This window comes from Syngnathus typhle, linkage group LG6 (genome assembly GCF_033458585.1).
Source record: "Syngnathus typhle isolate RoL2023-S1 ecotype Sweden linkage group LG6, RoL_Styp_1.0, whole genome shotgun sequence".
NCBI lineage: Eukaryota > Metazoa > Chordata > Actinopteri > Syngnathiformes > Syngnathidae > Syngnathus > Syngnathus typhle.
Genome location: NC_083743.1, coordinates 19,589,145 through 19,610,987, shown reverse-complemented (window position 1 = coordinate 19,610,987; position 21,843 = coordinate 19,589,145). Strand labels below are relative to the sequence as shown.

At 43.9% G+C, this 21,843-nt stretch overlaps 1 protein-coding gene and 2 pseudogenes across 1 annotated transcript; 1 reads left to right on the top strand and 2 right to left on the bottom strand.

The window, feature by feature from the left end:
- Positions 1–955: 955 nt before the first annotated feature.
- LOC133155784 (ATP-dependent RNA helicase DDX19B-like) lies at positions 956–6,887 on the bottom strand (annotated as a pseudogene).
- A 1,370-nt stretch (positions 6,888–8,257) lies between these two features.
- LOC133155785 (ATP-dependent RNA helicase DDX19A-like) lies at positions 8,258–11,253 on the bottom strand (annotated as a pseudogene).
- Positions 11,254–14,826: 3,573 nt separating this feature from the next.
- On the top strand, positions 14,827–16,250 carry LOC133155685 (lamin-B2-like). The gene is made up of 5 exons (XM_061281189.1): positions 14,827–15,062; positions 15,136–15,523; positions 15,613–15,720; positions 15,791–15,910; positions 15,973–16,250. The coding sequence occupies exons 2-5, from the start codon at positions 15,347–15,349 to the stop codon at positions 16,045–16,047; spliced, it is 480 nt and encodes a 159-aa protein (XP_061137173.1). The 5' UTR covers positions 14,827–15,062; positions 15,136–15,346; the 3' UTR covers positions 16,048–16,250.
- The last annotated feature ends 5,593 nt before the right edge of the window (positions 16,251–21,843 follow it).

Genomic DNA, 21,843 nt, shown 5'->3' with positions numbered 1-21,843 from the left:
AGGGGTCACTTTCGGTTTGATTTGGGTCACTTCCGGTTTACTTAGGTCACTTTCGGTTTAATTTGGGTCACTTTCGGTTCGTCTGAGGTCACTTCCGGTTTATTTGGGGTCATTTCCGGTCTAAAAAGGTCATTTCTGGTACATTGGGGTCACTTCCGGTTTGATTTGGGGTCACTTCCGGTCTATTTGGGGTCACTTTCGGTTTGATTTAGGGCACTTCCGGTTCATTCTGGGTTCATTGGTGGCACTCCAGGGTCATCCAAGATGGCCGCCACACTGGAATTGGGGGTCAAGGGTTGAATTGTGTAAGCATAGTGGAAGTGGGGGTGAATGGGAGTGAATGTGGGAAGCATAAGGTGAATTAAGTAAATACATTTGGAATGGGTTGAATCGGTTGAAAAATGTAGAAATTAGAGTAGAAAAACGGAATTTTGGAGAATTTGGTTGAATTTCAAATTTGAAAATTTGGAATTTTTGGTAAGTGGGAATATGTGGAACAGGTAGGCAAAAGATGAACACTTGAAAGTTGGAATGGGTTGAATCGGTTGAAAAATGTGGAAATTAGAGTAGAAAAACGAAATTTTAGAGAATTTTGGTTGAATTTCAAAATAAAAGATGTGAAGTTTGTGGTAAGTGGGAAGTTGTGGAATAGGTAGGCAAAAAATGTTTAAAAACAACTACATGTTACAGCTGAGTAGTCTTAATACTCTATAAATAAAATTGTGAGGGACGCGTGACTGGGCTTTACTCCAGAATGATCTAAAATTTTGAGGAGTTATTAGTAGGTCATCTCCATTTTGGCATTTGGCTACGCACCCTGAAGATAAATTGAGGTTAATTTCATTTCTTTCATGTGAGTATACTCTAAATTTGCATAGACCCTAAAATCCATCCATCAGTCATCACCCAAAATGACACCCCTACACTCAGAGCAGCAGTATACCCAACTTCACCCTTTCCACACACTGTCAATGTTGTAATGACCTAAAGAGGATACATTCATGAAAAATGTTCATATATGTATGAAAAGCAGAGTCAAATGGGGTTTTAGGAGTTACTTGACAGTTAAGCTTTTTCAGCATTACAAAATAAAATATTATAGTAAAAAGAGTGAAATAGGGTATGTTCCACAGACTGAAGTGTATGTAAACGTGCAGTATATGTGGTTTTACCCCCTCCACCCTAACGGCTTAAAATACAAACTTAAAAAGCCAGCATAAAGAAGCATACAGTCTTTGCAGAGCGCAAGTCTAGCTGGGGTCCACTTTGTCAGCACACTTGTCTTTCAGTTGGCGATTTTCTCAATTTCATCCAGATCGTGTGTGTCGAGTTTTTCAATTTTCTTATCTGGAAAAGAGAAAACCAGCGAGTGTTTTTTTTCTGCCAGTGGACGAATAAAAATGCAAACATATATATTACATTGAACCTGGCCAATGCAATAGATAATGGCAAGGATAACTACTTACTAAAATGCTCCTGGATCCTGTTGAGAATGTTCATACTCATTCTGCTGTCCACCATGTTGATGGCCAGCCCCCTTTTGCCGAACCGACCCGTGCGGCCAATCCTATGAAGGTAGGTCTCGTTGTCTGGGTTACCCTCCTGGTCTACAGGCAGGTCAAAATTGATCACCACCGATACCTGCTCCACATCAATTCCTGGTGGACAGAAAAAAAAGAAAAAAAAAGGCGAGAGGTGATAGGGGAAATTGACGTTAATATTTTCAATGTATGAAGAATACATACGGTATCTTCTCTAATAGCATACAGGGTGTTGACAGTCAGAATACATGTTAAAACAATATTACAAAAGCAATTGATAGGGAGAAGTGGAAGACTAAATAATTGTTAAATATCTACATATTTCATAATTATCTTGCATGGGTCCCTCACCTCTGGCACAGACATTTGTGGTGACAAGCACCTTCTCCTTTCCATTCCGGAAGCGTTCAATGACAGCTGCCCTCTGCTCTACTTGCATCTCCCCGCTAAGCAGCGCCACCTGGTGGTTCTCTTTGGAAAGCTCTCCCGCCAGCCAGCCTGCGGTCTTCCTTGTCTGGATCGCATGAAGGAAAGCAGAGTCACCAGTTCATATACCAGCCAGACACTCAAGGAACATAATGAATTTATGCGACGCCAGTCTTGTGACGTTCTTAATAAACTCTGGAACATTTCTCAGGAAAATGTGATGCCATTTATAATCTATCAATCGGAAAGTGCTGGGTGAAGGGAAGTGCCTCACATGGCAGAAAATCATAGCCTGGGCTATGGTGATGGCGCCATAGATGTTGCACAGGGCTTCAAACTTTTCCTCCTTGCTGTTGCACAACACATAGTACTGCTTGATAGTATCCAGCGTCTCCTCCTCTCTTTTCAATTTGATGATATTTGGGTCAGGCACGACGCGCCTGGCGAAGTCCCACACGGTCTCCTCAAACGTAGCTGAGAACAGCAACATCTGGCAGTTTCTGGGCAGCATCCTGTGTAGCAAAGAACAAATTAAAATCGTAGCATCCTTTAGTGGAAACTCAAAATCCGAACTCCCACATTTGTCAGGAAACTTTTTTATTAATATTCATTCTTACTTCTGGATGCGAATACTCTGGTCTTTGTGACCCTGCGTTGCGATCATGACATCGGCCTCATCCAGCACAAACACCCGAATCTTCTCGGGATCAATGAACTTCAATTTGCTGCACCAGTCCAGCATGGTGAGAACGTCAACATGGCACTCGATGTGAACTTACGCCTATTTCCTCGTATGGCGTAAACTAGTTTGACTTCAGGGTAGTTTTTGCCCATCTGCTCAATAACTTTGCCAGTCTGAAGCGCCAGTTCATAGGTGGGTGACAAACACAGGCACTGGTGGAAAAGGAAAAAGAGATTTAGAAATCTAACTCGCAGGTCACACAAGGACTAAGGATAAACCCATCTGCGGTCATTTGGATCACTGATAAAATCCCTAAAAAATAACCTGGGGATATTTGTGGTCTGGATTGACGTGGCTGAGCATGGCAAGCACAAAGGCAGCGGTTTTTCCTGTTCCTGACTGAGACTGGGCGATTAGATTCTGTGGACTAAACAGAAAAATCAAACTGACTTTAGTCACATCATATATTTAGTTCAGAAAAGTAGCACATCACAGTCAATGTACAGCATACTCACGGTTCAGCGAGCATCATGGGTAAGGCGGTCTCCTGGATTTTGGAGGGCCGGTTAAAACCCATGCCATAGACACCCTGAAGGAGCTGTGGTTTACTGCACATATGAGAAAAAATATTTTTGGTTTATTGATCAAGTTTGGCAGGAATACAACAAATTGGGCATGTAATGAACATCGAGCACTTCTGCCACACTTTTGCAGAACACAAATTTTATTTTTCCCTTTTCAATACGAGCGCATCTGCCGTGGTGTGTAATCTTTATTGGATAACATCCACAGACATGAGCTCATTCGTCATTTATGGCAGACGCACTAAATCACAAGAGGGATTATGAATAAATTAAAGAATGATACACTTACAGTCGCAACTCCTCAAAGGATTTTACAGAGTACAGTGGAGAGTTGGGATCCTTCTGAAGAACTTCAACTTGATTTGTGGTGTTGACAAGATTACTTCTGATTAACTTGTTCAACAATGACTGGGCCGCTTTGTCTTCTGCGGAAAAAAAAGAGAGTAGAAATTGAGTTTTTAAGATGGGAGGAATTGTTAGTGATCTGAAGGACCATGCAAAGCATACGAGTAAAAGCGACCATGTTAAACTTGCATATGCAGTGGCACCTCTACTTACGAACGCCTATACTTACGGACATTTTGAGATACGAACGGAAGCTGCGCGGATTTTTTGCATCTACTTACGTGCCAATTTTCCACTTCTGAACCGACGCATCAGCAGCCCCCCTTTTTGAGATACGATCCGGACCCGCGCAATTTGTTTTGCATCTATTTATGAACCAATTTTCGACGCAAACTCATTAATTGCACCAAAAAGTAATGACGAGTATGTGAACACATTGCAAGCAGTATGTGGAAGCAAACAATAATTTCTTAGCATGACTTATTTTTTTCTGTGTCTTCTCAGTGTGGAAAATTATAATATAGTATAAATACCATCATTGGACCACATCTTTTTATTTTGATGTTCTACCTTTTTGGTTTAGAATATAAACGGCATCATTGATCAAAGCTTTTTACTTTGATCCAACTTTTGCTCTATTGGATCACAGCTTTTTACTTTGATGTTCTACCCTTTTGCTCTATCATGTCTATTCGGTCAATAATTTTGACAGCGTAATTGTTGTGAGGAGCGTTTGGGGTGACAAAACAATTCAATTACTGTATGGGAATACATAATCACATCAGCTTACCACGGTCATCTTCATCTGTAGTCTTTCCTGGAGTCTTATCTCCCGCTTCTGACTTTCCAAAAGTACTGCCTGCTGATGATACAGATGTTCCTTAGCAAAATCACTTTATAGCCTTTTCATGCTTGAAATTAGTCTCATCACTTTGCAAACATACCGTTTTCTCCAGGTGCATCCTTTAGTTGAAGGTTTCCAATCTGTAAAAAAAAAAAAGTTTACCACAGTTGACTAGGAAAACACGTTAACGCCAGTAATGGTCAACTGTTATATATATTTATAAACGTGACCCTGAAACATAAAACTTGGAAAGCACAAATCTAGAAGAAACCAATGCTTCTACTTAATCAGGTTAAGCTATTTTGGAACCTCTTGCATCATTCAGTTGCCAGCCAGTTAAAGCTGTCTCAATGAATTACCTCTTTGATGGTAGCTTCTGCAAAAGCTAGCAACGCACAAGGCACGCAGCAATTCTTTACCGGCTAATTTGGGGCATTCTAGCGCTTGCATTTAAACTAAGCAAATATCCAAAGGCACGGCAATACACGCAGATTTGTGTTGAAACAATGTCTGTCTTAACGCCAGACAAATAGTAAGCATTCATTTTTTACAGCGCTAGGCCTGTGACTAAAACATCTTCAAGGCTAACTCAACGTAAACTAGCACATTTACATTTACTGATTCTGCTCCCGCTTCCTGTTCGTCAACAGCCTGGGCCCAAGAGTCCGAAGCCATCGTCGTTTCCCTTTGTCGTTGTTTTAAAAACTGTGTGAGGGAAAAGTAGGGTGCAGTACTTCAGTCACAATGGCGTGCCGATACCAACTGAGAGCCTTGTACAACAGCAACGTCTACCGAGTGGAAATGAAGTGCAGGGAAACAGTTCCTCCATATTAAAGGTTCCTAGCAGGATTTCCCTCAAACATAAAAAGGAATACTGTGAAAATGATTGCGATGATTTTACAAAACAAAAGTGTCAAAATTCAAAATTATGTCTAGGTTCGAAGATTACCCTGTTAGAGCTAATATAAAATTTGAAGACGACAGTATTTTCCATTTATACTTATTACTAATTAAATGTTATCAAGCGTCTTTGGGTTTTTGAAAAGCGCTCTACAAATTTAATGAATTATTATTATTAATGTTTGATAATGTTTTCATGGACACTGTCAAGGCAGTATCAATGTAACTTTATAATGATAATACTTATATCATAATTATCCATCCATCCATCCATTTTCTGTACTGCTTGTCCCCACATAATAATAATTAACCGCAGAAAATACAACAATGTCCTCACACGCACATTCACACAAGCACATACAGTGCAAATACTTTCTCTCCGTTCCTGCTGCTCTAATGTGTCTGGGTGTGTGTTTGTGCATGCACACGTGTTGGAAAGTTGGAACGGGTTGAATCAGTTAAGAAATGTAGAAGTTAGAGCAAATGTTGAATCCCCATAGAGAGAATGAATGGGAAAATAAAAAAAAGCAATTGCGCCAAAATCTTTCTAAATTTGGAACAAAACAAAAAAAACGGCCTCAGGAGGTTCACTTTTGGGGTAAAAATGTTGAAACGGGTTAAATCGGACAAAAACCGAAAACCTTAGCGCAAATGTAGCTATTTGGGGCACTTAGTGTTGAAATAGGTTCACTTCCGGCTTGATTCGGGTCATTTCCGGTCTAATTTGGGTCACTTCCGGTTTATTTGGGACACTTCCGGTTTACTACAGGTCACTTCCGGTTTAGCTGAGGTCACTTCCGGTTTATTCGGGGTCATTTCCGGTCAAAAAAGGTCACTTTCGGTTCATTTGGGGTCACTTTCGGTTCACCTGAGGTCACTTCCGGTCTATTAGGGGTCACTTTCGGTTTGATTTGGGTCACTTCCGGTTTATTTAGGTCACTTTCGGTTTAATTTGGGTCACTTTCGGTTCGTCTGAGGTCACTTCCGGTTTATTTGGGGTCATTTCCGGTCTAAAAAGGTCATTTCTGGTACATTGGGGTCACTTCCGGTTTGATTTGGGGTCACTTCCGGTCTATTTGGGGTCACTTTCGGTTTGATTTAGGGCACTTCCGGTTCATTCTGGGTTCATTGGTGGCACTCCAGGGTCATCCAAGATGGCCGCCACACTGGAATTGGGGGTCAAGGGTTGAATTGTGTAAGCATAGTGGAAGTGGGGGTGAATGGGAGTGAATGTGGGAAGCATAAGGTGAATTAAGTGAATACATTTGGAATGGGTTGAATCGGTTGAAAAATGTAGAAATTAGAGTAGAAAAACGGAATTTTGGAGAATTTGGTTGAATTTCAAATTTGAAAATTTGGAATTTTTGGTAAGTGGGAATATGTGGAACAGGTAGGCAAAAGATGAACACTTGAAAGTTGGAATGGGTTGAATCGGTTGAAAAATGTGGAAATTAGAGTAGAAAAACGAAATTTTAGAGAATTTTGGTTGAATTTCAAAATAAAAGATGTGAAGTTTGTGGTAAGTGGGAAGTTGTGGAATAGGTAGGCAAAAAATGTTTAAAAACAACTACCGGTTTTTTCCGTGTATAGTGCGCAAAATTTTACTAATTTATTGTCCTAAAATCCGGGGTGCGCATTATACATGGGTACAAAAAAAAAAAAAAAAAAATTTTTTATTTTTTTATTTTTTTTTTATTTTATTTTTTTTTTAAGTCCCAATAATCGTCACACACGCAGGGAGGCAATGGGTCCCATTTTTATAGTCTTTGGTATGGTCTTAACTAGGCTGGATGTAATTTTTTTTGTTGGCGTTGATTTCTCCGACTGCCCGTAAACGCACCACCGCGCTTCGTGCGCGCACGGGACAGCAAACGAGCAGGTGATCGAGCAAGCGTCTGATACGAGAGCATTGCGGTCGCATGGAGCGTGTTTGAAGTGAACAGCAGAGAAGAAAGGCAAAGTGTTGTGAAATAAAATGCACAGAACGGATGCGCAAGACACGTCAGCTATATAAAGAGCGAGAGTTGTTTTCTTCCTATTAGTTTCAATTCACAGTTTAATTAGCAGTTTCAATCAGCAAATAACAAAATGCGTATTACAGGTAATATTTTATTTCACAACACTTTGCCTTGTTCCTTTGGTCTCTGCTGTTCATCCTAAAACACAAAGGCGCTCTTTAAGCAATGCGACAGTGAGCGCCCGGCGCGCTGCAGTTGCGCGACCGCACCAAATTAAGCTCCCTGCGCAGTGCGCACTGAGGTCCACTTAAATTTTAGAAAGTACATCAGGACTTTAAAAATATCTTCTAAATTTCAGCGACGGCTCTGTCACAGCCCGGTGCAGTTGGGCGGTCGGCGGCGCGCTACGGTTGAGCGTTCTCTCGCACGCTCTCTCTCTCGCTCTCTCTCGCTCTCGCACACACGCAAACCGGATATCATACGGAGGCCGCCATTACAGATGCGCAGAACGGATGAGCAAGACACGTCAGCTATATAAAGAGCGAGAGTTCAGTTCTCTACCTAAATCCGTATTACAGGTAATATTTTATTTCACAACACTTTGCCTTGTTCCTTTCTTCTCTGCTGTTCACTTCAAACACGCTCCATGCGCACGGAGCGCGGTGGTGCGTTTACGGGCAGTCGGAGAAATCAACGCCAACAAAAAAAATTACATCCAGCCTAGTTAAGACTATACCAAAGACTATAAAAATGGGACCCATTGCCTCCCTGCGTGTGTGACGATCATTGGGACTTAAAAAAAAAAAAAAAAAAAAAAAAATTAAATTTTTTTTTTAAAAAAATTCATAAAAATTCGGTGCGTATTATACATGGGTACAAGCTTTTTTCCAGCATCAGCATGCCATTTTTAGGGGTGCGTACTATACATGGGGGCGCACTATACACGGAAAAAAACGGTACATGTTACAGCTGAGTAGTCTTAATACTCTATAAATAAAATTGTGAGGGACGCGTGACTGGGCTTTACTCCAGAATGATCTAAAATGTTGAGGAGTTATTAGTAGGTCATCTCCATTTTGGCATTTGGCTACGCACCCTGAAGATAAATTGAGGTTAATTTCATTTCTTTCATGTGAGTATACTCTAAATTTGCATAGACCCTAAAATCCATCCATCAGTCATCACCCAAAATGACACCCCTGCACTCAGAGCAGCAGTATACCCAACTTCACCCTTTCCACACACTGTCAATGTTGTAATGACCTAAAGAGGATACATTCATGAAAAATGTTCATATATGTATGAAAAGCAGAGTCAAATGGGGTTTTAGGAGTTACTTGACAGTTAAGCTTTTTCAGCATTACAAAATAAAATATTATAGTAAAAAGAGTGAAATAGGGTATGTTCCACAGACTGAAGTGTATGTAAACGTGCAGTATATGTGGTTTTACCCCCTCCACCCTAACGGCTTAAAATACAAACTTAAAAAGCCAGCATAAAGAAGCATACAGTCTTTGCAGAGCGCAAGTCTAGCTGGCGTCCACTTTGTCAGCACACTTGTCTTTCAGTTGGCGATTTTCTCAATTTCATCCAGATCGTGTGTGTCGAGTTTTTCAATTTTCTTATCTGGAAAAGAGAAAACCAGCGAGTGTTTTTTTTCTGCCAGTGGACGAATAAAAATGCAAACATATATATTACATTGAACCTGGCCAATGCAATAGATAATGGCAAGGATAACTACTTACTAAAATGCTCCTGGATCCTGTTGAGAATGTTCATACTCATTCTGCTGTCCACCATGTTGATGGCCAGCCCCCTTTTGCCGAACCGACCCGTGCGGCCAATCCTATGAAGGTAGGTCTCGTTGTCTGGGTTACCCTCCTGGTCTACAGGCAGGTCAAAATTGATCACCACCGATACCTGCTCCACATCAATTCCTGGTGGACAGAAAAAAAAGAAAAAAAAAGGCGAGAGGTGATAGGGGAAATTGACGTTAATATTTTCAATGTATGAAGAATACATACGGTATCTTCTCTAATAGCATACAGGGTGTTGACAGTCAGAATACATGTTAAAACAATATTACAAAAGCAATTGATAGGGAGAAGTGGAAGACTAAATAATTGTTAAATATCTACATATTTCATAATTATCTTGCATGGGTCCCTCACCTCTGGCACAGACATTTGTGGTGACAAGCACCTTCTCCTTTCCATTCCGGAAGCGTTCAATGACAGCTGCCTTCTGCTCTACTTGCATCTCCCCGCTAAGCAGCGCCACCTGGTGGTTCTCTTTGGAAAGCTCTCCCGCCAGCCAGCCTGCGGTCTTCCTTGTCTGGATCGCATGAAGGAAAGCAGAGTCACCAGTTCATATACCAGCCAGACACTCAAGGAACATAATGAATTTATGCGACGCCAGTCTTGTGACGTTCTTAATAAACTCTGGAACATTTCTCAGGAAAATGTGATGCCATTTATAATTATCAATCGGAAAGTGCTGGGTGAAGGGAAGTGCCTCACATGGCAGAAAATCATAGCCTGGGCTATGGTGATGGCGCCATAGATGTTGCACAGGGCTTCAAACTTTTCCTCCTTGCTGTTGCACAACACATAGTACTGCTTGATAGTATCCAGCGTCTCCTCCTCTCTTTTCAATTTGATGATATTTGGGTCAGGCACGACGCGCCTGGCGAAGTCCCACACGGTCTCCTCAAACGTAGCTGAGAACAGCAACATCTGGCAGTTTCTGGGCAGCATCCTGTGTAGCAAAGAACAAATTAAAATCGTAGCATCCTTTAGTGGAAACTCAAAATCCGAACTCCCACATTTGTCAGGAAACTTTTTTATTAATATTCATTCTTACTTCTGGATGCGAATACTCTGGTCTTTGTGACCCTGCGTTGCGATCATGACATCGGCCTCATCCAGCACAAACACCCGAATCTTCTCGGGATCAATGAACTTCAATTTGCTGCACCAGTCCAGCATGGTGAGAACGTCAACATGGCACTCGATGTGAACTTACGCCTATTTCCTCGTATGGCGTAAACTAGTTTGACTTCAGGGTAGTTTTTGCCCATCTGCTCAATAACTTTCCCAGTCTGAAGCGCCAGTTCATAGGTGGGTGACAAACACAGGCACTGGTGGAAAAGGAAAAAGAGATTTAGAAATCTAACTCGCAGGTCACACAAGGACTAAGGATAAACCCATCTGCGGTCATTTGGATCACTGATAAAATCCCTAAAAAATAACCTGGGGATATTTGTGGTCTGGATTGACGTGGCTGAGCATGGCAAGCACAAAGGCAGCGGTTTTTCCTGTTCCTGACTGAGACTGGGCGATTAGATTCTGTGGACTAAACAGAAAAATCAAACTGACTTTAGTCACATCATATATTTAGTTCAGAAAAGTAGCACATCACAGTCAATGTACAGCATACTCACGGTTCAGCGAGCATCATGGGTAAGGCGGTCTCCTGGATTTTGGAGGGCCGGTTAAAACCCATGCCATAGACACCCTGAAGGAGCTGTGGTTTACTGCACATATGAGAAAAAATATTTTTGGTTTATTGATCAAGTTTGGCAGGAATACAACAAATTGGGCATGTAATGAACATCGAGCACTTCTGCCACACTTTTGCAGAACACAAATTTTATTTTTCCCTTTTCAATACGAGCGCATCTGCCGTGGTGTGTAATCTTTATTGGATAACATCCACAGACATGAGCTCATTCGTCATTTATGGCAGACGCACTAAATCACAAGAGGGATTATGAATAAATTAAAGAATGATACACTTACAGTCGCAACTCCTCAAAGGATTTTACAGAGTACAGTGGAGAGTTGGGATCCTTCTGAAGAACTTCAACTTGATTTGTGGTGTTGACAAGATTACTTCTGATTAACTTGTTCAACAATGACTGGGCCGCTTTGTCTTCTGCGGAAAAAAAAGAGAGTAGAAATTGAGTTTTTAAGATGGGAGGAATTGTTAGTGATCTGAAGGACCATGCAAAGCATACGAGTAAAAGCGACCATGTTAAACTTGCATATGCAGTGGCACCTCTACTTACGAACGCCTATACTTACGGACATTTTGAGATACGAACGGAAGCTGCGCGGATTTTTTGCATCTACTTACGTGCCAATTTTCCACTTCTGAACCGACGCATCAGCAGCCCCCCTTTTTGAGATACGATCCGGACCCGCGCAATTTGTTTTGCATCTATTTATGAACCAATTTTCGACGCAAACTCATTAATTGCACCAAAAAGTAATGACGAGTATGTGAACACATTGCAAGGAGTATGTGGAAGCAAACAATAATTTTTTAGCATGACTTATTTTTTTCTGTGTCTTCTCAGTGTGGAAAATTATAATATAGTATAAATACCATCATTGGACCACATCTTTTCATTTTGATGTTCTACCTTTTTGGTTTAGAATATAAACGGCATCATTGATCAAAGCTTTTTACTTTGATCCAACTTTTGCTTTATTGGATCACAGCTTTTTACTTTGATGTTCTACCCTTTTGCTCTATCAATTCTTTACCGGCTAATTTGGGGCATTCTAGCGCTTGCATTTAAACTAAGCAAATATCCAAAGGCACGGCAATACACGCAGATTTGTGTTGAAACAATGTCTGTCTTAACGCCAGACAAATAGTAAGCATTCATTTTTTACAGCGCTAGGCCTGTGACTAAAACATCTTCAAGGCTAACTCAACGTAAACTAGCACATTTACATTTACTGATTCTGCTCCCGCTTCCTGTTCGTCAACAGCCTGGGCCCAAGCGCTACGCCAGGATGCGGAGTTGGATCGACACTGGTGGGAGCCGGGGGGTCGAAGGGGTTCCGGCCGCCCCGCCGTTGTCAGCGCCGCTGTCACCCAGACGGGAAGCTGCGCCCCGTCCGAGTCAGACTCGGTCGGTGCGGCCCGCTGTGGCCAGCTGGCAACTAGCTACGGAAGGGTACCGGCGCTCCTGACGAACCCGCCGGGGTCGCTGGTGACCAACGCTGCGTTCGGCGCTTATTGCTGCGACCGGGAGGGAAGCTGCGCCCCGTCCGAGTCAGACTCGGTCGTTGCGGCCCCCCCAAGCCCGCACGCCTCTCGCGGAAGGTCATACGCCACCGGCGGCACGAAAGACGCCTCCCGCAACGCGGTAGTCTGCTTCCCCCTCCTGAGACGCCGGATGGTGGACCAGAATTTCCTCGAAGCCGTCCTGAAGTCATTCTCCATGGCCTCGCCAAACTCCTCCCACGCCCGGGTTTTTGCCTCAGCAACCGCCGAAGCTGCGTTCCGCTTGGCCATCCGGTACCTGTCAGCTGCCTCGGGAGTCCCGCAGGCCAAAACGGCCCGATAGGACTCCTTCTTCAGCTTGACGGCATCCCTTACCGCCGGTGTCCACCAGCGGGTTCGGGGATTGCCGCCACGACAGGCACCAATGACCTTACGGCCGCAGCTCCGGTCGGCCGCCTCAACAATGGAGGCGCGGAACAAGGTCCACTCTGACTCAATGTCCCCCGCCTCCCCCGGGACCTGGGAAAAGTTATGCCGGAGGTGGGAGTTGAAGCTCTTCCTGACAGGGGATTCCGCCAGACGTTCCCAGCAGACCCTCACAGAACGTTTGGGTCTGCCAGGTCGGACCGGCATCTTCCCCCACCATCGGAGCCAACCCACCACCAGGTGGTGATCAGTTGACAGCTCCGCCCCTCTCTTCGCCCGAGTGTCCAAAACATGCGGCCGCAAATCCGATGACACGACTACAAAGTCGATCATCGAACTGCGGCCTAGGGTGTCCTGGTACCAAGTGCACACATGGACACCCTTATGTTTGAACATGGTGTTCATTATAGAAAATCCGTGTCGAGCACAGAAGTCCAATAATAGAACACCGCTCGGGTTCAGATCGGGGGGGCCGTTCCTCCCAATCACGCCCTTCCAGGTCTCACTGTCATTGCCCACGTGAGCATTGAAGTCACCCAGTAGAACGATGGAGTCCCCAGAAGGAGCGCTCTCCAGCACCTCGTCCAGGGACTCCAAAAAGGGTGCTGTTTGGTGCATAGACACAAACAACAGTCAGGACCCGTCCCCCCACCCGAAGGCGGAGGGAGGCTACCCTCTCGTTCACCGGGGTGAACCCCAATGTGCAGGCGCCCAGCCGGGGGTTAATAAGTATACCCACACCTGCTCGACGCCTCTCACCATGGGCAACTCCAGAGTGGAAGAGAGTCCAGCCCCTCTCGAGAGGGCTTGAACCGGAACCCAAACTGTGCGTGGAGGCAAGTCCGACTATATCTAGTCGGAACTTTTCTGCCTCGCACACCAGCTCGGGCTCCTTTCCAGCCAGAGAGGTGACATTCCATGTCCCAAGAGCCAGCTTCTGCAGCCGGGGATCAGACCGCCAAGGTCCCTGCCTTTGGCCGCCGCCCAGCTCGCACTGCACCCGACCCCTTTGGCCCCTCCCACAGGTGGTGAGCCCATGGGAAGGGGGACCCACATTTCCTTTTTGGGCTTTGCCCGGCCGGGCCCCATGGGCGAAGGCCCGGCCACCAGACGCTCGCCTTCGAGCCCCGCCTCCAGGCCTGGCTCCAGAGGGGGGCCCCGGTGACCCGCGTCCGGGCGAGGGAAATCTGTTTCCATATATATTCTTCATCATAAGGGGCTTTTTGAGGGGGATGCTTTGAGAATAATTGTCAATTTCTGTCTATGTGAAGCCCTTTGAGACTGCTTGTGATTTAGGGCTATACAAATAAACTTGACTTGACTTGATTGTTCTGGTGTTTTTTTAACTCGGCTGTATGTATTTGTTTGTTCACGCTGATTTCTCCGACTGCCCGAAATTTTCCATATTCTCAGTTTATGTGTATATCTGTCATCACAGGGACACGAAGAAAGAATCCAATCTGGCGAAAGCCCGTGCGGCTCTGGACTCAGAGGCCACAGAGCGTGAACGTCTGCAGGTGAAGTTGTCCAAGCTGAAGATTGATTTTGACGAGCTGGAAGCAAGGTGAGGCCCGCCCGGCCATTTTATCAAAAATATGCCAACAACAAAATGGATAGTGGATATTAGTGCTGACATAATTGCTTTGCTGCTGGGGCCACACCCCGAGGAAAATCCTCCTTGTGACTAATTGCAGCTCAATTGGACTTACAGTTAACCATCCCATATGTGGGACTCACGATGGGATCACCGGTGTTTGAGTGATGTTCCAGTTATTTCTTTTCTTTCTGTGTGTTCGCAATTGTCATGGTGATTGTTCTGGTGTTTTTTTAACTCGGCTGTATGTATTTGTTTGTTCACGCTGATTTCTCAGACTGCCCGAAATTTTCCATATTCTCAGTTTATGTGTATATCTGTCATCTCAGGGACACGAAGAAAGAATCCGATCTGGCGAAAGCCCGTGCGGCTCTGGACTCAGAGGCCACAGAGCGTGAACGTCTGCAGGTGAAGTTGTCCAAGCTGAAGATTGATTTTGACGAGCTGGAAGCAAGGTGAGGCCCGCCCGGCCATTTTATCAAAAATATGCCAACAACAAAATGGATAGTGGATATTAGTGCTGACACAATTGCTTTGCTGCTGGGGCCACACCCCAAGGAAAATCCTCCTCGTGACTAATTGCAGCTCAATTGGACTTTCAGTTAACCATCCCATAGTCGCACATCAATATAAATAGCGCATTTGACTGCGTCGAGGGTTTAATACTGTTTTTGCTCAGGAAGTCGCATCACATTCAAATCCTTAAAGATGAGCTGGAGTTTGAAAAGAAGCTGCATTCCGCGGTCGGTAATTACCATCACTATCGCTTATTTAATTAATGAAAATAAAGCTGAGTCATTTTCACGTCTCACGTAGGACTTGCGCATGGTCCAAAGCCAGCACGAGTCTCGCATGGTGGAGTTAGAAGCCGGCCAAAAAGTGAAAGATCTGGAGGAGGCTCTGTCTACAGAGAGGGAGCGGACCCAGAACAAGGAGGAGAGGTCTTTTTACAGCTTTAGAACATACCACAACGTTTGCTCTCATAGCAATTAATGTCTCCACGTTTGTCCCCAGGGTACGCCAAACCATGTCGGCCAGCAAAAAGAGGAAACGTCCGAAGGACAGCGAGGGTTTGAGCTCGGGCGGATGCAATGTGCCTCGTCCTAAAATCGCCCAGCAGGTCACTGTGGATGAGCAGCAGGTCACTCTGGATGAGGTGGACTCGTACGGCAAATATGTCAGACTCCGCAATACAGTTGATGAGGTCAGTGGATGTGTCACAGGGGAACATCTTACGAAATTTGCACATTTTCCAGTAACGACTAACCTGTTGAGATCAATTTCAACTATTAGGATCAGAATTTGGGGAACTGGCAGGTGAAGCTCCAGATTGGATCTTCTGCTCCCATTGTATTCAAGTTTGCCGCAGAATTCATCCTGAAGGCCCACGAGAGTGTCACGGTAATCAATCTTATCTGGAAGATCTCAGATACAAGGTGCTCAATATTTCAATGACCTTTACATGCATCAGATCTGGGCGGCTGACGCTGGCCGAAACCACAATCCTCCCTCTGATCTAGTCTGGGAGACACAGTCCAACTGGGGACCCGTAGGCCAGGTCCACTTTACCTTGATCAACGCCAACGGAGAGGTGACACATCTTTCAAGCGACAAGAAGCAATATTTCTCTTTTGACGTCCGTTTTTCTTCCAGGAAATAAGGATGAGCAAAGCCACTGGCGCACGTTTGGAAGATGATGATGGAAATTCCACTTCCACCATGGGATAGAGGAAATGTAATTTCGGTTTCTTGTGTGTCTTGACATATGAAGGGATTGACAATAAAGCAGACTTTGACTTTTGACATGGTCACATTATAAAAATATTGTATAAATTACAATTAAATGGGCTTTTTTTAAATAAAATCTGCTCCGACCTGTTGTGAAATTTAATTGAAATAATTGAAATAAAGTTGTTGTTCTTTAAAAATGATTGAATTCGTCTTTTTTCATTCTGTGTAATTACATTCTGCTGTATGCACCAAAAAAAAAAAGTGTAATATCGGTTTCATCAGTATATAATTGAAACCGGAAGGTATTCGGAAATCCCTGCGGTCAGTAGAATATATAACGGCTGTGCAATGAGAAGTCAAGACATGTTCCACGAGAGCACGCGGTCAAGGCAAGAGTAATCTCGACGCAACATGCCCAACATGTGTAAGTCAGTGATGAATGTTTCCTGAATTTTCTTCCTCTTTTGCCATTCATTCATGATTTTCTTCTGCTTCCGCATTAGACACGCAAATTCTCGCGGTGGGCTTGGTGGCTTTTCTAGTACTGCGAGCCAATGGCGCTCCGTTGACAGAAGCGACCACCGTCTTGCCATCAAGCGACACCTCAAGTGAGGAGGAAACGGCGCCCTCTGACCTGCTGACCTCTGCTCATGTTTGGGACTCGGTTCTGGGTACCGCTAAAGAACACCAGAAAGCTGTAAGTGGAAATTCAGAAAGCACCTTCATTGTCTTCTCCTGGCTGTAAAACATATCTGACTTGTGACTAATTTCAATATCAGTTTGATGATGAATTCCAAAACACTGTCAACTTTCATTTACTGGAGCACTACAAAGCACCTCAGTTTCCAGCAAACTGCCCCAGCTCCAACTTTAGCAAGGTAAGAACCAGAAATGGAAAACCACCAGAGGTGGGAGAAAATACAGACACTGACACTTTCCATAATTGTTTGCTAGCATCGGCTTGACTTTTATGCGTAGGTTGAATAGATATTTGTTTTTTAACTGACCTAAATATTCTTTTTTCCAGGAGGCTTGCCTGCACAGGCTGGCCCAAGGTCTGTCCACTTACATAATTCTTCTCAAGCACGTGGAGAAGGAATATCCCGGCAGTAAAATTCTGTCTGAGGCCAAACACTACTCTGAACTCCTGCTCTACAATATCAAACAAAAGGTTGGCCAGTGTGACAATTTAGGGATAGGAAATGAATTTTGCTGTTACTATAATACCTATTTTGACATTGTGTTGCTTACTCTTGTCCGGCAGATGAAAAAAACAGAAGAGGTCACAGGCCTGAGTAGCAATGAGGAAGAGAGCCTATTGAGGTCACTGTACCACCCCGATGCTTTCCACAGAAAGATGACGGCGCACAACATCCTGCGGAAGCTCTACATCTTCATTGTTGACGGCGAGAGGGCGCTGAGGCGCAAAGAACGGCGAAGGGGAAAACATGCCAAGGTCTTCGCCATGTTTAGTTTATTGCGGTAGTCACGTCCGCCACTGAAGCCCGTCGGAAATGTTGGGCAAAACATGAAGTGAATTAAGTTGTTGGATCTGCACTGATGTGTCGTAACCCACTGACGGATTGATGATGTATTTGTTTTTGCATGACGCACTGAGTTTTTTAAATTTTTTATTCTGTAGATAACCTATTTATTGCTCATTCAAAAAAGCCGTTGTGAATCTAAGACCTTATTTATTGCAAACAGTCGTATGAATTATTTAAAGAAGATATTTATTACATATTATTGTTTTTATACTTGAAGGCATGATAATTATATTTATTTTTTAAACGGAATGTATTTTTAAAACATGAATAAAACTATTTGCTTACTTGTGAATTGAACTGCTTGATTTATAACACTTTGGCAGGTGTCTTTTGAGAATTTCACTTATTAGATTGAACTACAGAAATCTCTTTTTCTGAGATTAAAAGACATCGTATATATATATATATATATATATATATATATATTTGCAAAACTGAAATATCGTAAGGCCACTTATGGGCTTTACTGTCAGACATTTATTGACAAAAACATGGAACAGACTTCAAGACAATGTCGTAACAATAACAAATAAATATCTCAGACCAAATTGACTTTCAGGTGGCCAACTCGTCGTGGTCTTCGGGTGGAGGTTGTTGATGCAGGTGCACGTCATCCTTCTTCAACCCCAAAGTAAACTGAAACGAAGCAAAAACAGCCAACGATACATATGTCATTGTTGTTTTTGACTTAATCTGCCATTTTTTTTAAGGTTCTCTTTCTACATATTTACCAAACACAAGCGATACATTAACTTCAATACAAAAAAAGAGCACTACCTCAAATACAACTTAGAAAACAGTTTGACTGAAATGGTAGTCATTCAATAAATAAATATATGCACATTTTCTTTTTCAAATTGCAGCCTTTGCGGTTTTGAAAATTGCAGTTGATCACATTGCAACGTCGACTTGAATTCTATTCATCTCTCAGTTTTAATGCACAGACAGACACACGAGAGAAAACGCTGACACAGAAGCAGTGGATGACGCAAATCAGTGTTGCCGCAAGCAGACCTGTTGCTGAGATTGTCTCATGTGTTGAGACGAGCGACACTAGACGGTGTTCAGGTGAACGTCACCACCAAGAATTTACCGATAACGACAGTGGAGTGGTTTTCACTACAGGTAAACAGCTGGCAAATGTGACAAAAATTCCAAAATCTCGTAGAGAAAAGTTCCTACGACAAATAAAAGCACAAGAAAAGTTAAAAGAAAAATTGGAAGTGAGACGTAAAAAACAGGAACTAAAGAGAATGATGAAAAACTCTAAAGAGAGGGAACAGTACAGTCAAATTGCAGAGGTAAGACAAAGGAAATTGGGTTATATTAGAACCCGTTATCAACAGGACAAGCGTTTTTGTGCCAAACAAAAGTCCTATTTTACACAACGTTGTCAGACGGATCATGAGTTTAAGAAAAACCTTTCCCATTTCTCACGTCGTTATAGGACAGATGAGTGTTTTACGATGAGACGACGCGCTTACATCACAGAACGTTACCGTGACGATGTTGGGTTTCGAAACAGGCAGCGCTCTTACATGACACGCCGTTATTTAAACAACCCTGAATTCCGATTAAAACATCAGGAAATCATGAGGCGCATAATGGCAAAAAAATCTGATTCACTGAAGACCAAAACAATGCGCAGAGTAAGTACGCTTTTGAAAAAATACTAAGTCATAAACCGACTATGTAGGGAGCGAAATGACTGTGTGCTCATGAAAGCTGTTGAGGTATTCAAAGCCCAAATTAAGAATGGCCCCACATTTGTCTGCACTGTTTGCCACAGAGCATTGTTTCCGAACCAAGTACGCGCTTGTCAACGTAGATTTTATAAGAAAAACAGACATGTTGTTGCAAGTTGTCTCACGGGACAATTTGTCCATATCTGTGATGATGAATGTCAGGCCTCGTGCAGCGTACCAGCTGAAAGAAAACTGGAGTGGATATGTCACACTTGCTATAGTCACCTCAAAGATGGTAAAACGCCTGCACTTGCTGTTGCGAACAATCTCACACTCTCTGATATTCCAAAGGAACTGTGTGGATTGAACATACTGGAGAGACACCTCATTTCCAAATGCATATCATTTGCCAAAATTGTACCTCTTCCCAAAGGTCAACAACGAGCCATTCGTGGAAATGTGGTGTGCGTGCCATCGGAAGTACAAGAGACGGTCAATGTCTTGCCCAGACTAAGAAGTAAGTCACAGATGTTGAGAGTGAAACTGAAGAGACGGCTTTGCTACAAAGGCCATCAGTTTTTTCAAACTGTCACTTGGTCTAAGCTATTGAGCGCTCTGATGAAACTGAAACAAGTCCATCCACAGTACAGAGACATAACCATTCGCGACGATGCGGACCTTTGCGACCCAACCCTCACTGACGATGAGAGCAGCTCCGATAAAGCGCAAATGAGCGACAGTGAGTACAATGAGGACGCTCTGGAGGAGATGTACAGATTTGAAAGTGATGCTCTGTGTGGGATGAACAGTGACTCTCAACATGACAACAGTGGTAACAAACAGCAACAAGAAAATTCGGAAGACGGTGATCAACCAAATGGTGGAGTGATACTTGAATCATGTCTCCAACCCAATGATGTGGCAGAGGAAATTATGAGTTTTACAGAGGGCATTTATTGTGTTGCTCCTGCAGAAAGAAACAACCCAGTAAGTTTTTTCAAGACTCCCAAGCTTGAGGCCATGGCTTTTCCGGTGCAGTTTCCCACTGGTCACAACACCCTCGATGAAGAGAGAGCAATAAAACTCACACCAAGCAAATATTTCCCAACCCGTCTGTGTTGCGTGGATGAACGCTTTGCTCGAGATACCAACTACTTGTTCTTTGCCCAGTTTGTGACTGAAATTTACCAGGCAACGTCGAGCATGACAATACAGCTGCGCAAAGGTAAGCCTTTTACCAGGGATGGTCGAAGGATAAACAATGCCATGCTTCAGGACAAACGTGAAGTTGAGAAACTGGTGCGCAGCAAAGATGCTGTCCGATTCATGACACCGCTGAGAGGTACGCCGGCCTATTGGGAGAAAACCACCAAAGATCTTTTTGCTATGATCCGGCAGCTGGGCACACCCACGTTCTTTTGCACATTTTCTGCTGCCGAAATGCGTTGGGAAGAGGTCATCACCGCCATCAAAGCGCAACAAGGTGAAGTAGTGAATTTCGCCTAACTTGACTGGGCTACCAACAAGTGTGAGATCCTACGCAGCAATCCTGTGACGACGATGCGCATGTTTGACAAGCGTGTGGAAGCTCTGTTCAGAGATTTGATCCTCTCTCCGGCGCAACCGATTGGTGAGGTCGTCGACTACTTTTACCGACTGGAGTTTCAACACAGAGGAAGTCCTCACATTCATTGTTTCATATGGGTTTGAGGTGCCCCTGTATTTGAGGAAGCCACGGATGGAGCCATCTGTCATTTTGTGTCTCGCTACATCTCGGCCGAGCTGCCGGACCCGCAGAAGGAACCGGAATTGTACAAAAAGGTCACAGAGGTTCAGATGCACAGCAAAAGTCACTCCAAATCGTGCGTCAAACACCAAGGTGCAAATTGCCGCTTTGGATTCCCCAAACAACCGTGCGATGAAACAATGATCGTCAGACCTGCGCCCGTCGACGACGACAATCGAGATCAACGCAATGACGATCGGTTGGCGTCGAATGCCAAGCTTGTTCCCGTGCTAAATCTGCTGAATGAGCCTGAAACGGCATCCCTGACTTTGCCTCAGCTACTGGCTAAATGTAAGCTCACCGGTGACGAGTACATGAACTGTTTGCGCATGACGGCCTCGTCGAGTTCTGTCGTGCTTAAGCGAGAACCGAAAGACTGCTGGGTCAACAACTACAACCGCCATTTGCTTCTTGCCTGGGATGGAAACCTGGACATCCAATACATCCTGAATGCCTACTCTTGCATCGCATACATCTGCAGCTACATCAGCAAGGCTGAACACGGTCTGAGCCAATACCTGAAATCGGTCATTGAAAACTCCCGCTGCGCAAATGTCAACGAGAGCGATGAAATGAAGCAAATTATGCAAGCGTACTCCAAGAAAAGAGAAGTGAGTGCTCAGGAATGCGTCGCACGTGCGTGCGGCTTGCATATGAAACAGTCCTCCCGCATGGTGGTGGTATTTGTACAAACGAGTGACAATGCGCTGAAAATGAGTTATCCTCTCTCGCTCCTTGAGGGCAAAACGCAGGAATCTCATGAAGTGTGGATGAC

Coding starts and splice junctions, on each gene's coding strand:
- LOC133155685 (XM_061281189.1), top strand. CDS start 15,347: ATGTCGGCCAGCAAAAAGAGGAAACGTCCGAAGGACAGCGAGGGTTTG. Junction 15,524..15,612: donor TCCGCAATACAGTTGATGAG/GTCAGTGGATGT, acceptor TTCAACTATTAG/GATCAGAATTTGGGGAACTG. Junction 15,721..15,790: donor AGGCCCACGAGAGTGTCACG/GTAATCAATCTT, acceptor TACATGCATCAG/ATCTGGGCGGCTGACGCTGG.